General features: G+C 36.5%; 3 protein-coding genes and 1 pseudogene across 4 annotated transcripts; 2 read left to right on the top strand and 2 right to left on the bottom strand.

Annotated features, from left to right (window-relative positions):
* Nucleotides 1-2,737: 2,737 nt before the first annotated feature.
* Nucleotides 2,738-3,661, bottom strand: LOC119991396. The gene is made up of 2 exons (XM_038837760.1): nucleotides 3,340-3,661; nucleotides 2,738-3,235 (listed from the first exon to the last, which is right to left on the bottom strand). Exons 1-2 carry the CDS (start codon nucleotides 3,510-3,512, stop codon nucleotides 2,890-2,892), a joined length of 519 nt encoding a protein of 172 aa, XP_038693688.1. The 5' UTR covers nucleotides 3,513-3,661; the 3' UTR covers nucleotides 2,738-2,889.
* A 1,591-nt stretch (nucleotides 3,662-5,252) lies between these two features.
* LOC119991384 (protein DJ-1 homolog D) lies at nucleotides 5,253-8,209 on the bottom strand. The gene is made up of 5 exons (XM_038837749.1): nucleotides 8,048-8,209; nucleotides 7,837-7,953; nucleotides 6,911-7,351; nucleotides 6,009-6,371; nucleotides 5,253-5,666 (listed from the first exon to the last, which is right to left on the bottom strand). The coding sequence occupies exons 1-5, from the start codon at nucleotides 8,111-8,113 to the stop codon at nucleotides 5,478-5,480; spliced, it is 1,176 nt and encodes a 391-aa protein (XP_038693677.1). The 5' UTR covers nucleotides 8,114-8,209; the 3' UTR covers nucleotides 5,253-5,477.
* Nucleotides 8,210-9,561: 1,352 nt separating this feature from the next.
* On the top strand, nucleotides 9,562-14,691 carry LOC119991407 (annotated as a pseudogene).
* Nucleotides 14,692-15,596: 905 nt separating this feature from the next.
* LOC119986104 (30S ribosomal protein S17-like) lies at nucleotides 15,597-20,474 on the top strand. Of its 2 annotated transcripts, none has more exons than XM_038830656.1 (4): nucleotides 15,597-15,814; nucleotides 16,239-16,424; nucleotides 16,943-17,087; nucleotides 20,256-20,474. In XM_038830656.1, exons 1-3 carry the CDS (start codon nucleotides 15,599-15,601, stop codon nucleotides 17,084-17,086), a joined length of 546 nt encoding a protein of 181 aa, XP_038686584.1. In that variant the 5' UTR covers nucleotides 15,597-15,598; the 3' UTR covers nucleotide 17,087; nucleotides 20,256-20,474. The 2 variants fall into 2 exon arrangements, with proteins under 2 accessions (XP_038686584.1, XP_038686592.1); XM_038830664.1 differs by lacking the exon at nucleotides 20,256-20,474 and adding an exon at nucleotides 19,369-20,223.
* The last annotated feature ends 203 nt before the right edge of the window (nucleotides 20,475-20,677 follow it).

The following is a 20,677-nucleotide window of genomic DNA, read 5'->3' as shown; positions in this document are numbered from 1 at the left end:
AAACGACATCGTATTATACCTCTCAACTAACATTGAGAATTCATCTTTATTTATCATTCATTCTTAAAAATTCACGTATAATATACATATATACATTTGGTACATTGATCAAAGTCATGTATCATAATTGTTATTGTATCATTAAAGTTCATGTATCACATTAATCATTCTAAATTCATTTTTATAAATTCATGTATAGTCTCTATATACATTTGGTACATTGATCAAATTAAGTCATGTATCATAAAATGTTAATATATCATTAAAACGAATGTGTCACATTTATCATTCTAAATTCACCTTTATTTATCATTCATTTTTATAAATTCATGTATAATCTCCTATGTATATTTGATATATTGATCAAAGTCGTGTATTATAAATGTTAATGTATCATCAAAATTGATATATCACACAAGAATTTGTACACATTTATAACTCTTTAATGGATTAAACTATTTAATTAACTATATGAAAGGCTCTTGGTCGTATGCAGCTAGTAAATGATACATATGCAATATTATGAGTTCAAAAATTTTATATTCACAGGGGAAAAAAATAAAAGTTGAACTGTTTTGAGCCGTTTGATGCACAGTGTGTAACAGTTGTTGGAACAAATTTGTGTATATAATTTATTCTTTCATGGCTGTGTATATTTTATTAATCTTTGTTGTGATTAAAAAGAAAAACAAAAATAAAAAAAATGTTTATAGAGACTTTTAGCAGAGTTTGTGGCCAAATTAATCACGAAATATGGTCCGTCGGCTGCTTATATAATAAAAAAAAGGTCCGTCGGCTACGTGTTATGACCTAGCTGCCCCTAGTGGGATGTCAACAGTTGGAAAGGCTTTTGACGGTCCACAAAGGGCAAACAAGGGGGCACAAAAGCTCAATATGATTAAAGGCAACAAAATTCTATCTAGTCTGCATGATTGAATTTGTCTAATCTGAATTAAATTAAATTTGAATATAAGTTATATGTTCGAAATTTGAATCCAAATACAAAAATTTTATCCGATTTAAAACCGATTTCGGTTTTGAATATAGAAATTTTGTCAAATTTACTTGTATGAATCCTAATTCGGATTATGTTATTGTCCAATTTACTTATTCGATTTTAAACCAATCCATTTTCAGTCAATTAATTCGTCTGAAATACAATCTGGGTTAGGGTATAGACATGTAAATATTTAATAAACATGTGTTATTGTCTGACATATAAATATTTAATAAATACGTGTTGTTATCTGATTCGGAACCAATTTTTTATTTCCACCCCTAAACTTGACCCATTTGAATTTGATACATTTATTAAATACATATATATTGTTTTGGTAGTTATGGGTATCTGCCTATCCGGCCAGCAACACAAAAACCGACAAAAAAAGGAATTCCTTTTTCACAAGTTTGTAGTGCTAGTGCTAGTGCATGTGCATCATATAATAAAAGGAAAGCTGTTTTTATGTGGAATTCAAACGAATAAAGAGACAAAGGCTTGAGTGCCTGATGTTTCAGGCCCATTAAAAGTCAAGACTAACCCAGGCCCAGTAAGAAGCACAAAAAATAAATAATATAGAATTATAAAAAAAAAATATATAACATAATAATTATTTTTGAAACGGGTAGGATCCGGATATCCGATTTGATTAGTATCCAATCCAATTAGCAACTAATATCAACACATATATTATTATTAGCTTGTGTTTGGAATGCGAGATTGAATAGGACTAGATGAATGGATTGGATAGAGTTAAAAAGGATTGTCATTTGTTCTTGCAAAGGAAAGAGTAAGGAATATAAGCACGAGTTGTTTATGGGCTATTGCTTATTGTTTAGGCTGGGCTTATCTCGTGTAGGGATGACAAACAGGGTACCCCTACCCTTAACCCTTACTCGTATAAATTATGGTTGCTCTAATTTACCCGCAAAATTTGTTTGTGAAGTGAATATAAGCGCGAGTAGTTCCTTACTCATTAGAAAAATCAATATTTGTTACCTCTAATAATCTCTCTTTCTCAAGTAGCAACTATTTAAGAATGCCAACATCACCAATTTCAATTTGGGTCACCAATTTATATTTTGAATTGTAGAAGTATTGCTTTACTAAATTAGTAATACTTACTAGTTTGTGTCATGTTTTGAGTAGGATTGTCTGAAAAATCGTACAAAACCGAATTGATTACTAAACTGACCGTTTGATCGGTTATTGTCAAATGTATGTTAGTACGAATCAATTGAAAAAACCGACCGAACGTTCAGTTAAATTTATAAACGACTGAACAATCGATTAAATTTATATCAAAAAACTGATAAAAATAGACCGTGAACACCCCTAATATTGAGGATCTCGAGGTTTTTTAATAAGCGCATGCAATTATACAATATGAAGTGTATATTTATACACTATAATTACGTACGAGTAAAGTATAAACTATAGTTACATACCAGTAAAGTACAAACTGTTTAAAAAAATATTAATATTAGAATATTAACTGGATTTAGGTGGGGTACGGGTAAAAGACCTTATACCCAAACCCTAATCCATACCCACAAGGTATTTATAGCACTCATAATTTTACTGATTGATATCTCTAATCTCTTTCACACTCAAAATCAAGTAGCTGTGGATTCCTATAATTTAAAAAAAAAGAAAGAGGGAGAACTCTATTCAATCCAATAACAACTCTTCTACATGCCCAATAAAATCACTTGGATTAAAAAATTATAGAGACCGGAAGACATGAAATGAAATTGGATTAAGATTCTTAATTCCTTTGAAGTATATATACACACACTAACACAAAATCATTTGACAAACATTTTGATTCATGATGAAACAAACATGGCATCTTGATTCATGATGAAGCAAACAAGGCAGTAGTACTTCCATTAGAAAATTAAACCACTAGTGGTAGTAGATCTTTGAGGATGAGGAATTGGAGGCCTCCCACCAGTCATCTTATTTGCACTCACCAGTGAAGAACATGAAGCCCTTGCTGATGATAAAGATGATACCTTGTGTGGTAGTACTGCTGCTGGTGGTGGTGGTGGGTATGAGCTATTATTGTTCTGATCATCTTCTTCAGACACTAATAATAAACCTCCATAGCTTTTGCTAGACTTGATCTTCTTCTTGCAAGGATTTTCAGGCTTTGCAAGGTCTTCTATGCATTTCACACTTAATAGTGAAGTGAATGACTGGGACTTCCCTTGATAGTGCCTTGAAAGCCCTCTTCTGCAAAAAGGAAAAAAGAAAAAAGAGACCCAATTACCCAAATCAACACAAAAGGTAATTATAAAGAGAGAGAGGGAGGGAGGGGGTGTTGAATTATTAATTACTTGAAGGGGAGGTGTTGAAGAAGATTGGACATGTCATGGAAAGAAACAGAGGAATTGATTTCTTCTTCTTCTTCTTCTTCAGAGGAGGAGGAGGAGAAAGAGATTGAATCAAGATCAGCTTCAACCATGGTCACTCCATGATTGCTTTCTTGGTTGATTAAAGAAGAACCCATATCTCAAATACACTTTCAAACAACAAAACATGCAGCTTTATGCCCTTTTGATCCAAAATCTCCAGTTGGGTTTCCTTCCTCTCTCTTCTTGGAGCCAATTTGTTCATATACTCCTAATATTTGATACTATTAACACAATCAATATCATGTAAGAGTGCGTACATATAAATAGGAGATAAGAATTTATATTTAAGTTAAAAAAAATATACAATTCAGATTCGGCTTTACCCACTTTTGTTTTCCTTGTCCCCCACCACCTTACCCACCCCACCACCACATCAAAGGTTCAATTCAAGAACATTGGCTTTTTTAGCCAAAAATAGTACCAGTAGTTATAACGCTCTTCATATCCCCACTACCACCACATGAAGCGCGTGATTTCACTCTCCTTCTATATTATTTTTAGGGATGACAAAAAAATCGATTCCATATTGATTTTAAATCGGATAACATCACATATTTATTAAATATTTATATATGTGTTTCCCAATTTCGAATTGAATTTCAGACTTATTTAATTTACCATACCCATATTGATTTAAATCTGGATGATAAATTTAAATTATTAAATAGATGTTATTAATTGTTTCTCAATAGTGAAAAAAAAATCAAGTATTTAGAACTTATGCTGACCAAAAGGCCCATAATTTTTCAACATATTATTATTAATAAAGTCATATATAAAATTGAATTGAACTGTTTGTGCGCGTGGGTGTGGGCGGTGCTGGAGAAGGATAAGGCTCTCCTATTTCTTCATTGTGAGCTTTCTATCCAAATCCCAATTGCTTTATCCAACCAGAATGGATAAGATATCTCAATAAATGAGATCCCAATAATCCCAATAATCAATCATGTCCTTTAATTAATATACATCAAGTTTGATGAATCTCTATACTAACATCAATCAATAGTTAAAATTGAGTATTGAAATGATTGAAATCTTATTTACTAATATCCCTAACATTTTTGTTCTCCAAGACCCACTGATTATTTTTTTATTCCATTAAAATCATTAACAGAATCCACAGTTTCTCTTATCCTTTCCCCCTCTGCCTTTATCTTCTTTGGAACTTTCACCTCCGCCTCTCAAGGTAGAATGTTTTTTTTTATCCTTTAAAGTGGATAGGAAAGGTCGGTTGGTGGAATCTGCATACACAAACACATGTATGTATGTATATGTATATGCACATACACAGACATACACCCACTTCTAATTAGGGTTAAAACCCATTAACATAACCCACAGTTTCCCTTATCCTTTCCCCCTCTGCCTCTATCTTCTTTGGAACTTTCACCTCCGCCTCTCAAAGGAGAATGTTTTTTTAATCCTCTAAAGTGGATAGGAAAGGTCGGTTAGTGGAATCTGCATACACAAACACATGTATGTACGTATATGCACACACACATAGACATACACCCACTTCTAATTAGGGTTAAAATCATTAACAGAACCCACAGTTTCCCTTATCCCTTCCCCCTCTGCCTTTATCTTCTTTGGAACTTTCACCTCAATGTTTTTTTTAATCCTCTAAAGTGGATTGGAAAGGTCGGTTAGTGGAATCTGCATACACAAACACATGTATGTATGTATGTATCTATATGCACATACACAGAGACATACACCCACTTCTTATTAGGGTTTACTCCACTGAGTTCTGCGAATGATCCAGTTAATAAAGTTAACTCATCCCCAAAAATTTCATAAGTCTTTGTAACAGACTTGCAATATACTTGGGAAAATAAAGAACTCTGAAAATACCAGCCCTAGATAGACGCAGTATGTATATCTGGGGATAATTTGCGCTAGACAGACTGCTGCACAAAGACACTCTTCATTTGGATACATTGTTTTGACATTCACCATTTCCTTCACAAACAAAGCAGCATATATAGTAGACCACTGAGACAGAAAGATACACAGGATTATTGTACATACTTCTGAATCTCTTATTGATTAAGAAGCAGTTAAAACAACACATGGATCCCGAGCAATGCCATCAACTGAGAGACGAACTCCGGATGCCCTGGCCAAGCAGCTCCAGTGACCAAATTTCCATCAGTGAAGCATCGTTGGATTGGATCAGGCTCCAACCATTTGGCCCCCGCCAATTCAACGTTAAGCTTCACAGCAGGATATGCAGTACATCTCTTTCCCTGTAACAAAACCAATATAAAAACAATTATGAAATGGACAATGCAATAGATGATGAACATAATAGGACATCAACTACATTGTTAACAGAAGTGTTGCCACATCATTGGGATATGGTGTGCCACCGAACTGATTATGTACCTATTAGCATATTGAACAGATAAAAGACCCTAAAAAACATGTAAAGCAAAAGGATCGATCCTACTTTCGTAGGCCCACAAGGGTCTCTGGAATTGATGTTCATAAAACTCTCCTCTAGGTTATAGGCCTGGGCAGATCATGTTGAGCTCATAATGTGACAACCAAATTGCTAACACTATCACCCATGACATCAACATCACTACCTTAAGAACGTCAGCCGCAGCTAAAATCTGCTGCCCGTGACAAATGGATGCAACTGGTTTGTTAGATGCCATAAATTCCTTCACCAAGGCGATCACTGTCTCATTCAGTGCTAAATACTCCGGTGCTCGGCCTCCAGGGATGACAAGAGCATCATAAGTTGAAGAGCCTACACCTTCAAAGGTGGCCGTTAGAGGGAAATCATGACCTAGCTTCTCAGTGTATGTTTGATCCCCTTCAAAATCATGAACCGCAGTAGGACAAGTATCCCCAGCCTTCTTTTTGGGGCAAACTGCATCAACTTGACATCCAAGAACTTTAAGAGACTGGAAAGGAACATATACCTCATAATCTTCCATGTAATCCTGTAAATACCCAACAAACTACATGAACATCATGCAATATGGAAGCCAATGCAAGCAACCCTCTAGTACTTTACTATGTATAACATATTGTAAAATATTGACTCAACATTCGAATTCGTTTTGACTTTCCATAATAGTTCATTAATCCATCTAAGAAAATACTTAAGGTTTGGACCATGCTTCTGTCCTTATCAGTATAAAGGCTTTAGTTGTAAACAGTAAGATGAAATAACATGGCTTCCAGGGAACATGCAATCATTTTAACAAAGCTGTAAAACCATTGTGTAACACATCCGCTACTCTCTAAATACAGTGTCCACTTCCAATTAGCATCAAAGAGAGTTGGCATTCTGGTCATTCTATGAACATTTTTCACTCCAGCCCCTTTTAAAGTATGCTTTACAAATGAATTTCCAAGCCAGATGAACCAATTCTAACTCTCACTGAAGGCAAACAAAAACAAAATCATCCTTATGTAACTGAAAAATGACCCAACTCTATTGTTAACCCGAAACCTGAAGCAAATAACTAGAACTTACCCCACAGAGAAATAGGATCCTTTTCTCTGCACTTGTTATGGCTCCTCCAAGTGCCTTTACAAAGTGATTCAAGAGCTTATAAAGCCCCTCATATGAGGGTATGGTAATGATATTACCATCAACAACACAATCCTCCATGCTTTTTGGTTCAATCCATTGAGCACCGGCTGCAATGAGCACAGGTCTCATAACAGGGTAGCCCGTACACTTGCGTCCTTTAACCAACCCTGCAGCTGCCAAGATCAATTGCCCAAGGGAAATGGCGGCAATCGGTTTACCAGATCCGTCAAATTTTTTCACAGAGTCTAAAACTGATGGATTAAGGGCAATATATTCTGAAGAACGCCCTCCTGGTATCACTAATCCATCATACTTGCTGACATCGATTTCATCAAATGTTGCATTGAGGACGAAGTTATGACCAGGTCTCTCATAGTACGTCTACAACCAGATAAAACACGGAAAAAAAAATTAATTTTGGGAATCTGTCAAGCTAGTACTTCAGTCAACTAGTAGAAATGAGGAAACAACACTTGATGCACAATCTTATCCCTATGCTGTTGCTCGATGGTTCCAGACTAAGACACATAGGTTCTGATGAAGCTATCCTACCACTGCCCCAAAATTTAGTGAAGGTTTTCTTGTACTGAAACTGAAATCTTTGAAGGATCATTAACATCTTAAAATGGTATTAGTGTAGTTCAACTTGAGCAACATCAGCATCACCAAATCCTTATAAATTCAATTAAGTCAAATGTCCATCAAGATTAACAAAATTTGGAGAACCCCTACCAGATGCAATCGAAACAAGTGACCCACTGACCCCCAAAAATTATTTGTAGAGTGATTCTTCTCCTAAGCAACTCTTGCAAATGAATAATATAAATACACAATATAAGCCCAATATGGAAACAACAGAGAGAGACCTGATGGGGAGATTCACCGTGAATGGCGGTGCGGCAGATATCGCCGGCTTTCTTCCCTGGGCAAACGGCGTCGACAGCGACTCCGTAAGCCTGCAAAGCTTGGAAAGGAACCATCGCCTGCAAAACCCACATCAGGTAATCACAAGTTAAGATAGAGAAATCGATAAAGAGACCCATAGAGAACTCCGGAAAAAGACAAATGAATAGTTACCTCGTAGTCTTCCATGAAGTCACCGCACAGGAGAAGTACCTTTCTCTGAGCTTTAGAGGTCGCCATTTACGGGGAGAGAGAGAGAGCTTCCACAGGCTTCCGGTGAGTATCAACAGAGACTGCCGTTTTATGGTGGAGACTAATCGATTGCCATTGCCATCTAATGTTGACACGTAAAATCTTTTATTTAATTAAAATTTAAAATTTACAGATAAGCGGCCATGTTTTGTCCACTGTTTAGCCTGGCAATCAGATCGACCCACGTTAGAGTCCGTTGCGGGTCAACCCGTATGTCCGGGCTGGTCAACTCCACTACTCCAGCATGTTCATTAATTAATTAATTCCTTTGGCTTTCTGCACATGTCACTATAATTACTTTAATCATAATTTTTTCCGAAATCATCTCTAAATTATTTTTTAGAATAAAGTATTAAGATTTAGTAATTTTTTTTCTTGAAAACATCGTGGAAATCGAGAATAGATTCATCAACTCAACTATAGGAAATATGAGGCCAATAAGGCACTCAAAGCCACCATTAAAGATGTAATTACAACATATAAGACTAAAAAGAAATACACAAAAAAAACAAAAATGGCAGTGGTGGACATGCCCGAATGACATCGTATTCCATTGAATATTGTCGAAAATCGAACGATATTGTATTAAACTAGACTTCGTCGGATTAAACAAACAAACATTAAAAAAAACTAAACAAAGCAGATATGGTCGTTTGAGAACTCTTCAGAATAGATCTAAAAGTAGATCAAGATTTAGATTCAAATATAATTCCACCGAAATCATGATTAACCATACTTGATCTTGGAGTTTGGAACGCAACGAGATAAAGGATATTTGATTATATACCGTTGCTGTAGCAATACAATATCCCACACGAAATTCTGAGGAGAAAATATCACCTGCCCATAGTATTTATTCAACAGAACAACAACAAACTAAAAGAAAAACAAACTGAAAAAAATGGAAGAATGGAAGAATGGAGGAGTTGTCGTCTTCTCCTCCCCTCAAATTTGTACAAAGGAGAGGGAGTTGTAGTTGAGAGAAAACTTTTAGACAGAGGGGAAATGAAAAGTTTAGAGGGAGAGAAAACTCTCAATGTCTGAAGTCGATTAAGATTTAGTACTTAGAATATATCGTTAAGGTTTAAATTTTAAGAAATAAAGAAGTTTTGGTTGGGATGGAAGTTGACAGTGGTAACTCTTTGCAAATGCAGAATGTTAATAATGACAAAGTAGAAGTAAAAGGGCATGATCGAGCCTTTTCGAAAGTGCATTGGCTTTTGTTTCGGGCTTGATTGACCCTTTTTTAAAGTACAGGGTTACAGATCATTTCGATATTGACCCTTTAAGTTTATTCAAAACAGTTCATTAGAAGCCCATTAATTAGTCCAAACTAAGGTTAGGCTAACATCTTTAAAATCAGGCCCAATTAATTGTTGGTTTGTGTTTTACGTGCACAAAGTATCGGAATCATGGACTACATATCCGCAGTTCGCACTCATTCCACGCACATCCGATGGAAGTAGCCAAACGCAAGAGAGTCGACACTGTCGCCGAGCCACCAACGATAGCGCCAGCGTTCTGTTATGTCACCACAAACGAATAAGATAACGAAAACAGAAACAACAACAACATCGAACCCCCTCTTGGAAGCCTTGGAGAAGTCTCAAAGCAGCGTTGTAGTCGTAGATCACCGAGCCCAAGGAAGCTGGTCCTCTCCTTCGAGCGTCGCCTCAAGGAAAATATCGAGGCCCGTCTCAAGTACCCTGACCAACCTGATTGCTTCATGACTCTGAGATCGACCTCTACGACGAGCTACAGAAGCTCAAGGTTCTTATCGGTAGTCCCGAACTTTACCCAGACCTTGTTAATTACAATACAATTCCTTCCATTCTTGGCCTCTTGTCGCATGATAACACCGACATTGCTATCGAACTTGTCCAGCTGCTTCAAGACCTAACTGATGAGGACGTTCTCGAAGACAATGACGAGCCAACTCGGGTTCTCGTCGACGCTTTAATTGAGAACAATGTGTTGGAGTTGCTCATACAGAATCTGCACTACCTTTCTGACTCGAACCCTGATGAGATGGCTGCTATTTACAGTACGCTTTCAACGATTGAGAATCTTATCAAAGTGAAGCCCGCGGAGCTGGTCTGTGAGAGGACAAAGCTTTTGAGGTGGCTGATGGGGAAGATTAAGGTGAGGGAATTTGACAGTATCAAGCAGTACGCATATGAGATTTTGACAATTCTATTGCAGAACAACATTGCCAATCAGAAGAGACTGGGGCAGATGAACGGCGTAGACGTTGTTTTGTAGGCGGTGGCCATGTACAAGTCGAAGGACCCAAAGAGTTTCGATGAGGAGGAATTGGTAGAGAATCTGTTTGTTTGTCTGTGCTGCTTGTTGATGCCATTGGAGAACAAGGAGAGGTTTGTCAAGGCTGAGGGAGTGGAGTTGATGATTATTATCATGAAGCAGAAGAAATTGGCTTATGGATCTGCAATAAGGGAGCTTGATTTTGCCATGACCAAGTATCCGCTCGCCTCTGAACGCTTTGTGGACGTTTTGGGCTTGAAAACTGCCTTTGCTACATTCATGGGTAAGGTAAGTTATTTTTCCTGTCGCCTCTCTCCTTTACTAATCATCAAGCAATTCATTTTTACTTATTGGTGGACTACATATCATTTGAAGTGAAGGTAGTGCCTTTAGTTTACCTATTGAGGTACCTTTCTAAGTCCAGATGCATATTGAATGCCATGGTTATTGATTTGAATGCCACTTTAATTGCATGAGGTTCTTTAATTTGCAACGTAGCTTATAGATTTTTTAAGGGCATTTTAGATGCCGACAACGCTAAAAATTTGGTTTTGATTGGTTTTTTGAAATTCTCTGTGAGTGTAATTATGGACCACACCATTACGACAGTCTTCCTTCTCAATTGGGCAGCTTTTCCTGTAGCTTTCTTATTTGGTTGTCTATCAGTATGTGTTTTGATGAGGTAATGTGATAAAGGTAGTCATGGCTAGGCAGTTGAACCTTTATTTCTTCGCTTGGTTATATTTTCCCACATTCTATGTCTGATTTATGATCTTCTAGACTTGCTTGCTGTTAATCCTTGTGATACTTATTGCTAAAATTATCACTCTCTGATGATACTCCAAAACATATTAAATTTCAGGAACTGGTTCATTATTTTGTCCCCCTTTTGATCGAAGAAATGGATTTGGTATTTGGCTTTCTCATATGTGAGGTAGATTTGAAAAACAAAAGGGGTTCGGTGGCACATTTAGAGTGAATGCATATGCTCTATTGTTTTATGATATTCTATATATTTCACCATGCACATTTCCAGTTTTCCATGCATTTTACTACTTCAGGTGGACATACCAAAACCTGAAACTGGCTTACATGTTTTGCATCTCTTTCCTTGTAAAAGAATAATTTTCTAATTTAAATATAACAATGTGCTTGAATTACCATAAGCACTTTTATTTTTCCCTTTCTATTTTTGTTCTCAATCCCATTTTTTTAAAGCAATTCAAACCAAGTTGTAAGATGGGTTTGCTTCCTTTGTTCAGATTCCTATTAGCAAGAAGAACATGAAAGAGAGGTACCAAGAGGAGTTGGAAGAACGCGTTGTGTCCTTGATATCATCATTATTTGGTAAGCAGGCAAGTGAGACACTTCTATATTTTTTGAGCAAGGTGTCTGTATTGAAACTTATCACATACATCTTGTTTGAGAAAGTTGCTTATCTTTCACATAATAAACAAAATTCATCATAGTCGCTTGTAGAATCATGGGGTCTGGCAGGCTGCTATCCTTTAAAATTCCACCCACTTCATTTTCCTTAATGGAGTGCACATTCTTGAATAAAAAAATTGCCCTATTGGAAGTTACTCAATGCATGCATTGATTGTCGAGAAAAGGGGGAATTCACTTTTGACAACTTTGGTTTGACCTGCAAGTTCTACATTTGCAGTTCAACATTCACTTTTGAGTTACTGAGTTTGAGTATAATGTTTGTTAGTCCAAATAATTATTGTTATCCTAATTTTGAAAGATGTCCTAATACTCTTTTACATGGGATTCTAGTTGAGTTTGATCTCATTTTTCTTGGCTGGACTGAGTATCCGAATAAAGTCCCAACGCGAGAAAAGTTGTTGTGGTTTTGCCAATTGCATTGTCAAGGACTGGGACAGCTGGTTCTTGTAACAATCTACCTCACACTTTTGTTGTGCTTGTAGAACATAGATGTTAGCTTATCTGATCTGTATACTGTGAGAGGTAGGTTTAGGTGTTAAATGTTAATGATGATATCTCCACTTTAAATGCCATTATGCATATAGCAACCATACAGGTCCATATATTTCTGTGTAATATGGATGCGACTGTTTTTTCTTTGGTTGCTTTATGATCATAGACCTCAATGAACCTTGCCTGATATTTTATTCACAGGTGGAATGTTAAGAGGTTCGAGAAGGGAAAGGCTGTTAAGTAAGTTTGTTGAAAATGAGTGTGAAAAGATGGACCGCCTTATGAAACTATATGCAAGGTAAAGTTCCCTCATCTAATCTTCCTTTTCTGTTTAGCAGCATAATAATGCAATTTTCCTTTGAGGTTTATATCCACTTATTTTGTCTCATGGATGGTACTTGTCATTCAGATATTCTGATAGAGTAAAAGCTGAAACCCAACAACTAAATGAGGTTGAGCTTGATGAACTAGAGGTGATTGATTTTTCTTACAGGATTTCTTTATCCATGTTGCTTTCCAAAGGAACTTTGATTGCAATTTGTCAAGCATTTGCAGATGGATGAAGAGGAAAGATACAATCATAGGCTTGAATCTGGGCTTTACACTCTTCAGGTTAGCAATTGTCTATTCAGCAGTTTTAAATCAAGTATAGAGTAGACATAGTATTTGAATTTATTTATCCTATGGTGTTATTTCTTGTTTGGTAAAACGCATAAAAAGTAGCAGACCGGACAGACCCACAAATTTTTTGTCTTAAACGTATATTGATTGAATAATTGCAAGGAACATGACAGTCATGTAAAACACAATCTGGTAGAGACAAAAGCTTAGCTTCAAAAAGTTGATTCCACTGGTTTCCAACGCTAACGGTGAGGTTGTTGATCTTTTATTCCCTGTCATTTTTGTTGCAGCTATCAAACTTGTCTGTCACAACTACTGTTGCATGTGGATGCTAATTTGCATTTCCATGTGGATTGGGGCTTCAATTTTTTTTTTCTTTTAGTTCCATCTTTAATTGAAGTATGTTTTTCTTTTTTTTGATGGGTTAATGGAAGTATGTTTGCTGTGGAGATTGTAGTTGGTATGTTTTTTCAGGACTCAGATTCGAAAGGGAAATGTGTTGCTAGTGGAATTGTTAGATTGTGCCATGCTTCCCTCAACAGAATTAACTTTTTGAATTTGACATTTATTGAGAATTCGATTACAAGAATGTTTCACCATTTGTTACTAGAGTATGACTAGAATGACCTTCAAATCTTCAATTGTGGTATGCTAGGACATATTGGAGGAACTGGTTTGAGATGAGGCTAGAATCGCTTGACACACTTCAAGTGGTTGGATGGTAGCCTGAGGAATTTGTTTAAGAAAAGCTTTTTCTGGATGTCTTTTTGTGTTGTGAAGCCATCATGAAGTTTGGGTTTTTCTAAGTTTATGCTGAAGCACATATAATGAAAATATCTAACAAATTTCTTTGAGTCTGTTATAGAGATTTTGTGTTGTTGCAATGATATGAAAGTTTTGGTTTTCCTTCATGCTGTGATTTTGATAGCTTCTTTCCTTTTGTGTGAACCTACGTTGATTGCGGTTATTCTCGGTCATATTCGGTGCTCTGAGTAAGTTGTTAACTGATTTTCACTCATGATTATGTATCCATGGGAAATTTATTTTGTAGGCATTACTATTTCTTGGTTATGATTCTTTTATTGTTTCCTTTATTTTGTTTAGGCATCCTCAAATGAGAGCAATAATTGAACTTTTGCTCAAGCAGCAAAAACTTACCAAGGAGGATGTTAAGGATATACTTAAGGTATTCTCCGCTACCACATTCACATTTCTGCTGTATAATTTTCTTTTTCTTTCTGAAAACATTAGTCTTGGAATCCCTAGACTATGTGCCTTGCTTGAATCCTAGCAATTTTTGCACTCGTAGTAATGTTGATGTTGTTATGTAATTACAATTGCCTCATTGACGAGCCACAGGAATATCATGACAACATTGGTGACCTTGATAGCCCGGAGGAAAAGGAACAAGCACAGACAAGGATCCAAAAGTTCATCACATCTTTCTCATAAAATGATTTCCTGCTGGGTTGGAGATATAATCTTGAATCTTCCACGTCCGGTGTTGTGAAGTCAATATTTTAAGAAACGTATCCCTTTCAACTTAAATTAGGTTTTCTTTTGCTTGCCAACGGGTCTTGGTGGTTGATTGCTTTCGATGCACCTATCAAATTCAAAAGAGAGACAACATACCACTTTGTAATGTACGATCAAACAGTTTTCCTATATTTGGTTATGCCCTGAAAACAAAAATGTTGTTCTGAGTATTTTCAATTTGTTTCCCAAGGAAATCTTTTGTGGTTTCATTTAGCTTGATACTGTGCTAAATCCAAGGCGTCCATGATTAGCATTACAAACCTGTAAACTGCGGAGATTTTTGCTTTTACTGCTTCAATTCGGCCATTAGTTTTTTTTTTTCAAAAGGAGGGATGGCAAAAAATTGATTTCGGGTCGGTCAATACTCAATAGTACATGTTTACGAAATTTTTACATGTTCGGACTCTAACCCGGTTTGGATTTCGAACGTACTTTATTGACCAAACTCATATTGGTTTAAATATGGACAAGTAAAACCGAAAATAACTTAATCCGGGTTAGGGTTTGGACAACTAAATCATACAAGATTTCTGTGTTTGGACTTGGAGCCAGTTTAAAATTGGATGAAAATTTTGTATTTGGATATGGATTTTGAACATATAACTTGTGTCATTTAATCCGAATAAAACAAATTCGATCATCCGGACCGGACAGAGTTTTGTCACTCCTAATAACAACTTGTGTCATTTAATTTGAATCGGACAAATTCGATCATCCAGACCGGACAAAGTTTTGTCACTCCTAATAACAAGGTCCTTGCTCGTTACTCAAAGAAAGCTGTGTAACCTATTCATTTCACTGTTTTTTTTCTTTCCCTGGAACAATCATAATTGTTTTACGAAAATAAAAAGAATAAGGGGACAAAGGGGAAATAGTTCATGATATTCTGAATCAAAACTAATCACGAATAAATTGTTACTTTTAGGATTCAAAATATGGAAATACATTTTTGTGTTAAGGATCGTATATATATTTTTAAAGCTCCATCCAATTCCTCTGATTTTTTTCCTTATTTTTAATTTTTTATTGGTCGTAAACATGTATAGAAGTAGAGAAGCAAAACATGTTGTGGGCCTGTGGCCTTGTGGGTTGTGGCTTAGCTACTGGGCCCCTATGACAAAGATGGCCCAGACTGGTAATTTCAGGCTCATTTGTGAATTCATGAGCCCATTCTTAATTTCTTACGCGGAGCACTACTACATTCGCCGGATCTTCGGACGTATATATGTGTCGAATGCGAAACTACGAAAGGCGTTTTCCTCTTTCGCTAGTCTTTACAGCTCGACTTGCGGAGCGAGTTCATCTTCTCGTTGTCTTCTCCGTGCTTTGGTGAGTGCTCTAACTCATTTAATCTATATAATTATGCTTATGTATGTGGGGATTAAATGGTTGGAGTGCTTCTCATTTGCCTTCAAGGTGTTCGTGAAAATGCCCAAGAGTGTCAAAATGGTTGTTTCATGGCTTAAACGCTGAATGAGTGACTTCCCCTTTTGTATAGCAAAGCATACGAAGTCTGCATCCAAAATAAAATTTCTTAAAACACTTACCCGAAGAGACTTTAGGGTATATATGACTTGATTTATTGAAAGTTTGTGCTGCTTTGCCCAATATTGGATTCGAGAAGAGTGAACAGTTCACACCATTTGAGATGGTGAGATATATTGAAACGTGAGGAGTAGTTTGTTTGTGTATTTTTCTCCATATATTTCTTTAAATTTTATAATAACCTTGATTAGTTATTTTATTATGATAGGCTTTTATTCAAAAGAAGAAGCCGATGAAGTCGGTGGTCGGAATGGTGGTGTCCAACAAGATGCAGAAGTCAGTGGTGGTGGCGGTGGATAGGCTTTTCCACCACAAGATTTACAACCGCTATGTTAAGCGTACCTCCAAGTTCATGGCTCATGATGAGAAAAACGAATGCAATATTGGCGACAGAGTAATTTCAGTTCTCATATCCATTTGCATTGTACAATGATTTAGGATGAAAAATGTTATTGTCTAAATGGGTCCTTTCATGTCAAAGATTTCTTTTTGTTACCTCGTCCCTTTTTGAATCCCTCAGTTACTAATTTTTATTTGGCACTGTAGGCAAAATGGTGATATTCTCTCTATTGTTTCATCCTCACCACGCCCAATGGCTAATTTACATGAAATCATAGGCAAAGTAGTAACAAATGACAGCAAATTGGAAATATATCGTGTGCGCAATATTGAAGGCTTCCTTAGTGTTCCTTATGTTTACAGGAAACAGATGCTCAAGGGAAATGTTTCTTTTTAATTTACTCCATCAAGCATAATTAAATTTGTTAGTATCCACTGTCATGTTTTTTAAATCACTTATTGAATATACGTGAAATGTCTGAGCTGGGATTGAGTGTGGTAATATATTCTTTCATGTACTTCAATGTGTAGCACTATCAACATGGGTTTTATTTTGAGAAACTGTGGAACCAGGTTAGATTGGATCCTTCCAGACCATTAAGCAAGCATAAGCGTTGGATGGTTTCTGAAATTTTGAAGAAAGCTCGGATCTACGTGCCTCCAGCTAAGGAGAGACCTGCTAATTCAGAAAGCAAGAGTGCACTACCATCTTCTTAAGGTCTGACTTTAATTCAATTTGCAAGATTTCTTTCCTATTTGTAATTTCATGGTTGTCGGAAGATTACAGGCAAATGATGTATCATTCACATTGGTCTAAAAGTTGCCTATAAGGTCAAGCTTGATGACTTGGGCAGCTACTTCTCTAAGACTGTGGATCATATGTTGAGAGAAGCTTCGGAGGGTTACTTGGATACATTGAGGGTAATAGGGTATAAGGTTCTGTCGACATCTCCTCCAATCAACTAGGGACACTTCCAGTCTTGTCTAAATAAATAGTGACAACTCTTCCTGTAGCCTAGACTTGTAACTGGAGCTAGAGGGAAATTAAATTCTCTGGAAGGTCCGACTGACATTATTAAAAGTATTTGAGAATTGAATGCAGACCCACTTTCTGATTGCGGAGAGTGTCTCTTGTTGTTTCGTGTAGATGATAACAATACCTCCTGCTAACTCTATTAGTAGTTAAGTAACACGGTCTTTCCTTCTCTTTGGAAACTTCTTACTTGTTGCTCTTTTATTCTAGCTATTTAAGCCTCTGACGTTCCAGCTGATAGTTTTGAGGCATAACTGATTGAAGGCTAGCACATTTGCCTTTCTTTTTGGCTTTTTGCTGTTCTGCCTTTGATGACTGAGAATTGCAGTCTTCAACTTTCTTCTATTTAGAATACGAACTATGGCTACGGAACCCAGTCGACTTTGGCTCTGCCCGGAATTCTTTTCGAACAGCATAAAAAGGAATTTAGTGATGACACCAAGAGGGTGCATCTCATGAACAAGCAAATAGTTAATTACAAATAATGAGATCTAGAACAGCCAAAAGAGAATTTTCGCCTAAATCATACGTGCCATTAAACCAAAGTTACAAATGCTGGAAAACCTTGGATTCTTCAAAATATCATAGTGAGTTTCCTTCCCTTGAAAGGATCTCCTGTATTTGTCCCTCCATGCAGTCCAAAATATGGCTGAGGTAATTGTGCTGAGAAGCGATTTCTCCTCCTTGCTCCTGAGCAATAACTCCGAGATTTAAGCTCTTCCTTCATTGTGTTTGCTACAGCCCATTTTTTCACATTATATTCACTGTTGTGTTTCTCAAGTCGGTCACCAAGCTACAATAGAGCATAAATGTCACAATAGCAGCTCAAGAAGCATCTGTTGAGGACAGTGATTCCTCTTGTTTAAAGGTTGTGTGGAGTTGTGATTCCTTCCCAAGTTTTTTCCCTGGTCAAGAATGCAATTTAGCATTTTGTCACTCAGTTACGTGGCAATTCACCGCACCTTCATCGATAAATACAGAACTTGTCTTCGACTGAGCTCTATCTGTTTATGTAGTATATCCCATCTTCTTGCCACTAATAACTAAGTTGAAGGATTTTCTGTGAATCATGTCTAGTCTCTTTACTTCTAGATTATTATTTTTTTCATTTTTGTCTGTATGTAAAAGCATCGTGGGGTTGGTGTGAATGTTTCCCTTTGTCCCTAACTAGGTTTTTATCTGGGGCCTTTGAGAACAGAGAAGACCAGGGTGCCTGGTTGTGTGGTTCTGGTCGTGTAGGGTGCGTTATGCACTGACAGTGGGTATTCTATGCAAGTATGCATAGTGCCGGTATTCTGGTTGAGGTAGTAATTATGTGGGTAGTGCTGGAACTGGAGTTTTTGGTAGTCATGAAAATTGTTACAGATGAAACAGAGATGGGGAGGTTCGATGATGGCTTCTGAAAGGTTGTTTGGTAATATAGTATGGTAGAGGGGGCTTTCGCAGTAAAACGGGGTAGGGAAGAACTGTGGTTGTTGTAGAGATATTGGTGGAAGCAAGGGTATCTCATGATAATAAAAAAAAGTTATGACCCTGAGTCCTCTAATGTGGTTGTGAGGTCTAACAATTGCTTGAAGCCTACAACTTTCATATTTCTTAGATTGCTTCTGAAGTGCTCCTTAAAGACATCCAAGTATTTCGAAGGGCCATGGGCTCACGGTTGCTCTTCAAACACCTGGTGGACACTTCTTTCCTGTATTTTGTGGCATTTCTTATGTTTCTTTTCACTTGAGCTTTTCGCATTGATTTGGAAATTGTTGTTTTGTCTGTCTTTTGTGGCTGGTGTTCAGAATTTACAAGCTTGATTGCTTGATTCCAGTGCTTATTGTGGCCCTTTTGAATGGCAACAATGCTATCTTTTTATAAAACTAAATCTAAGTATGAATACATTTTTAATCCTTCAAGAGATGTGTGATTGAACCCAAAAATGTTAGTATCTCATGGTTTTTGCTACTTGTTTTGGTAGGTGGGAGAGGGGTTAGGGGAAGATTTTTCCCTTAGAAGGCCTAGCGAGAACAATATCAAGGTTTGGACATTTAAGGTCTCAGTGGATGCAACAACCTGACTTTTGTGGCTTGCGAAATTATTGCTAACATTTGGAAGTTTCCTTTGTAGTCAGTCCTTTACTATAGATAAAGGCTTCCTAATTAGTAAAAAAATTATACTGAAATTAATAACAATTAGTCTCTGTAGAAGGTTGAGACCATTTGAAGAATGTATAGTATCTGAAACTTCAATCCTTCCTGTATAGAAGGTAATACTGGATTAGATTGCTTACTTTGGGTCATCCTCATTGCTTTGAATCTGATTAGCATTATGAATCTTGGGTTTCAGTCCTTAGAATTAAATTTTAAAAAGAGTGAATCTTGGTTTATGATCCTTCAAAAATTTATTTTTGACTGAGAAGCATGGCAAATGGGCTGTCAAACCACATACTGCAATAAATATCTTGTTTCTTTCATTATATGCTATCTAGGTTCACTGTATTGCCATAATAAATGGTTGAACAATTTATTTGTTGCTTCTGAGACAATATTGGAAATGAATTAGATCCTAATATTCTGCATGTTATGGAAACGGAGACCTGGAAATGGTATGATTGGAGTATTATTATGTGATACCGCACCGCTTTTCTCCCTTTCAATTGTCACATGCATTTTCAATTCCAGTACTTTTATTTCCAGTCAATAGCATCTCAGTCAATTTGAGTTTCTAATATACTGTTAGTCTATTTTTTGGCCTCGATTCTGCTGAACTTCAAGAGTATGTGATGGAAAGATGATCTAAACTGAATGAAACTGTTTTTTTTTTCAATGTATGTTGTTTTGATGTTGCGTTATTCATATGCGACAGGTGAGGATTTATATGGGACATCTGAAAAGGTGAGGATGGTGGGCTCTAGGAATCTCTTTGTAGCATCCATGTGAAGGGTTCAGAAAAGAATCAAGTTAGCCTTTTGTTTTTGTTTCCAATTTATTTTTGCATTTGGATGGGTGAACATTCTAATGAGTAAAGCATGATGAGACAGAGGGATTTATTAATTGAATGGGCTTGGAAACTTTTCATTGATTATCAGTGCATTTTATAGAACTTTCTTTGATTATCAGAAATGATTATTTTTGTTAGGTAGATTTCTATGGTTGTAACTTCCGTTAGTGTGAAGTCATTTATTTCTTTGAGAAAGAAGCGTGAACACGTGACATTTTCTTTGATTCGTGTCAAAATTCTTGATCTTTGCAAATGGAAGAAGCTCCACGTCTTTTGCAAGCTGACAA

The sequence above is a fragment of the Tripterygium wilfordii genome, chromosome 3 (genome assembly GCF_013401445.1).
Source record: "Tripterygium wilfordii isolate XIE 37 chromosome 3, ASM1340144v1, whole genome shotgun sequence".
NCBI classification, from domain to species: domain Eukaryota; kingdom Viridiplantae; phylum Streptophyta; class Magnoliopsida; order Celastrales; family Celastraceae; genus Tripterygium; species Tripterygium wilfordii.
Note: the sequence above shows the minus strand (reverse complement) of the source record. Positions and strands in the feature narration are given on the sequence as shown.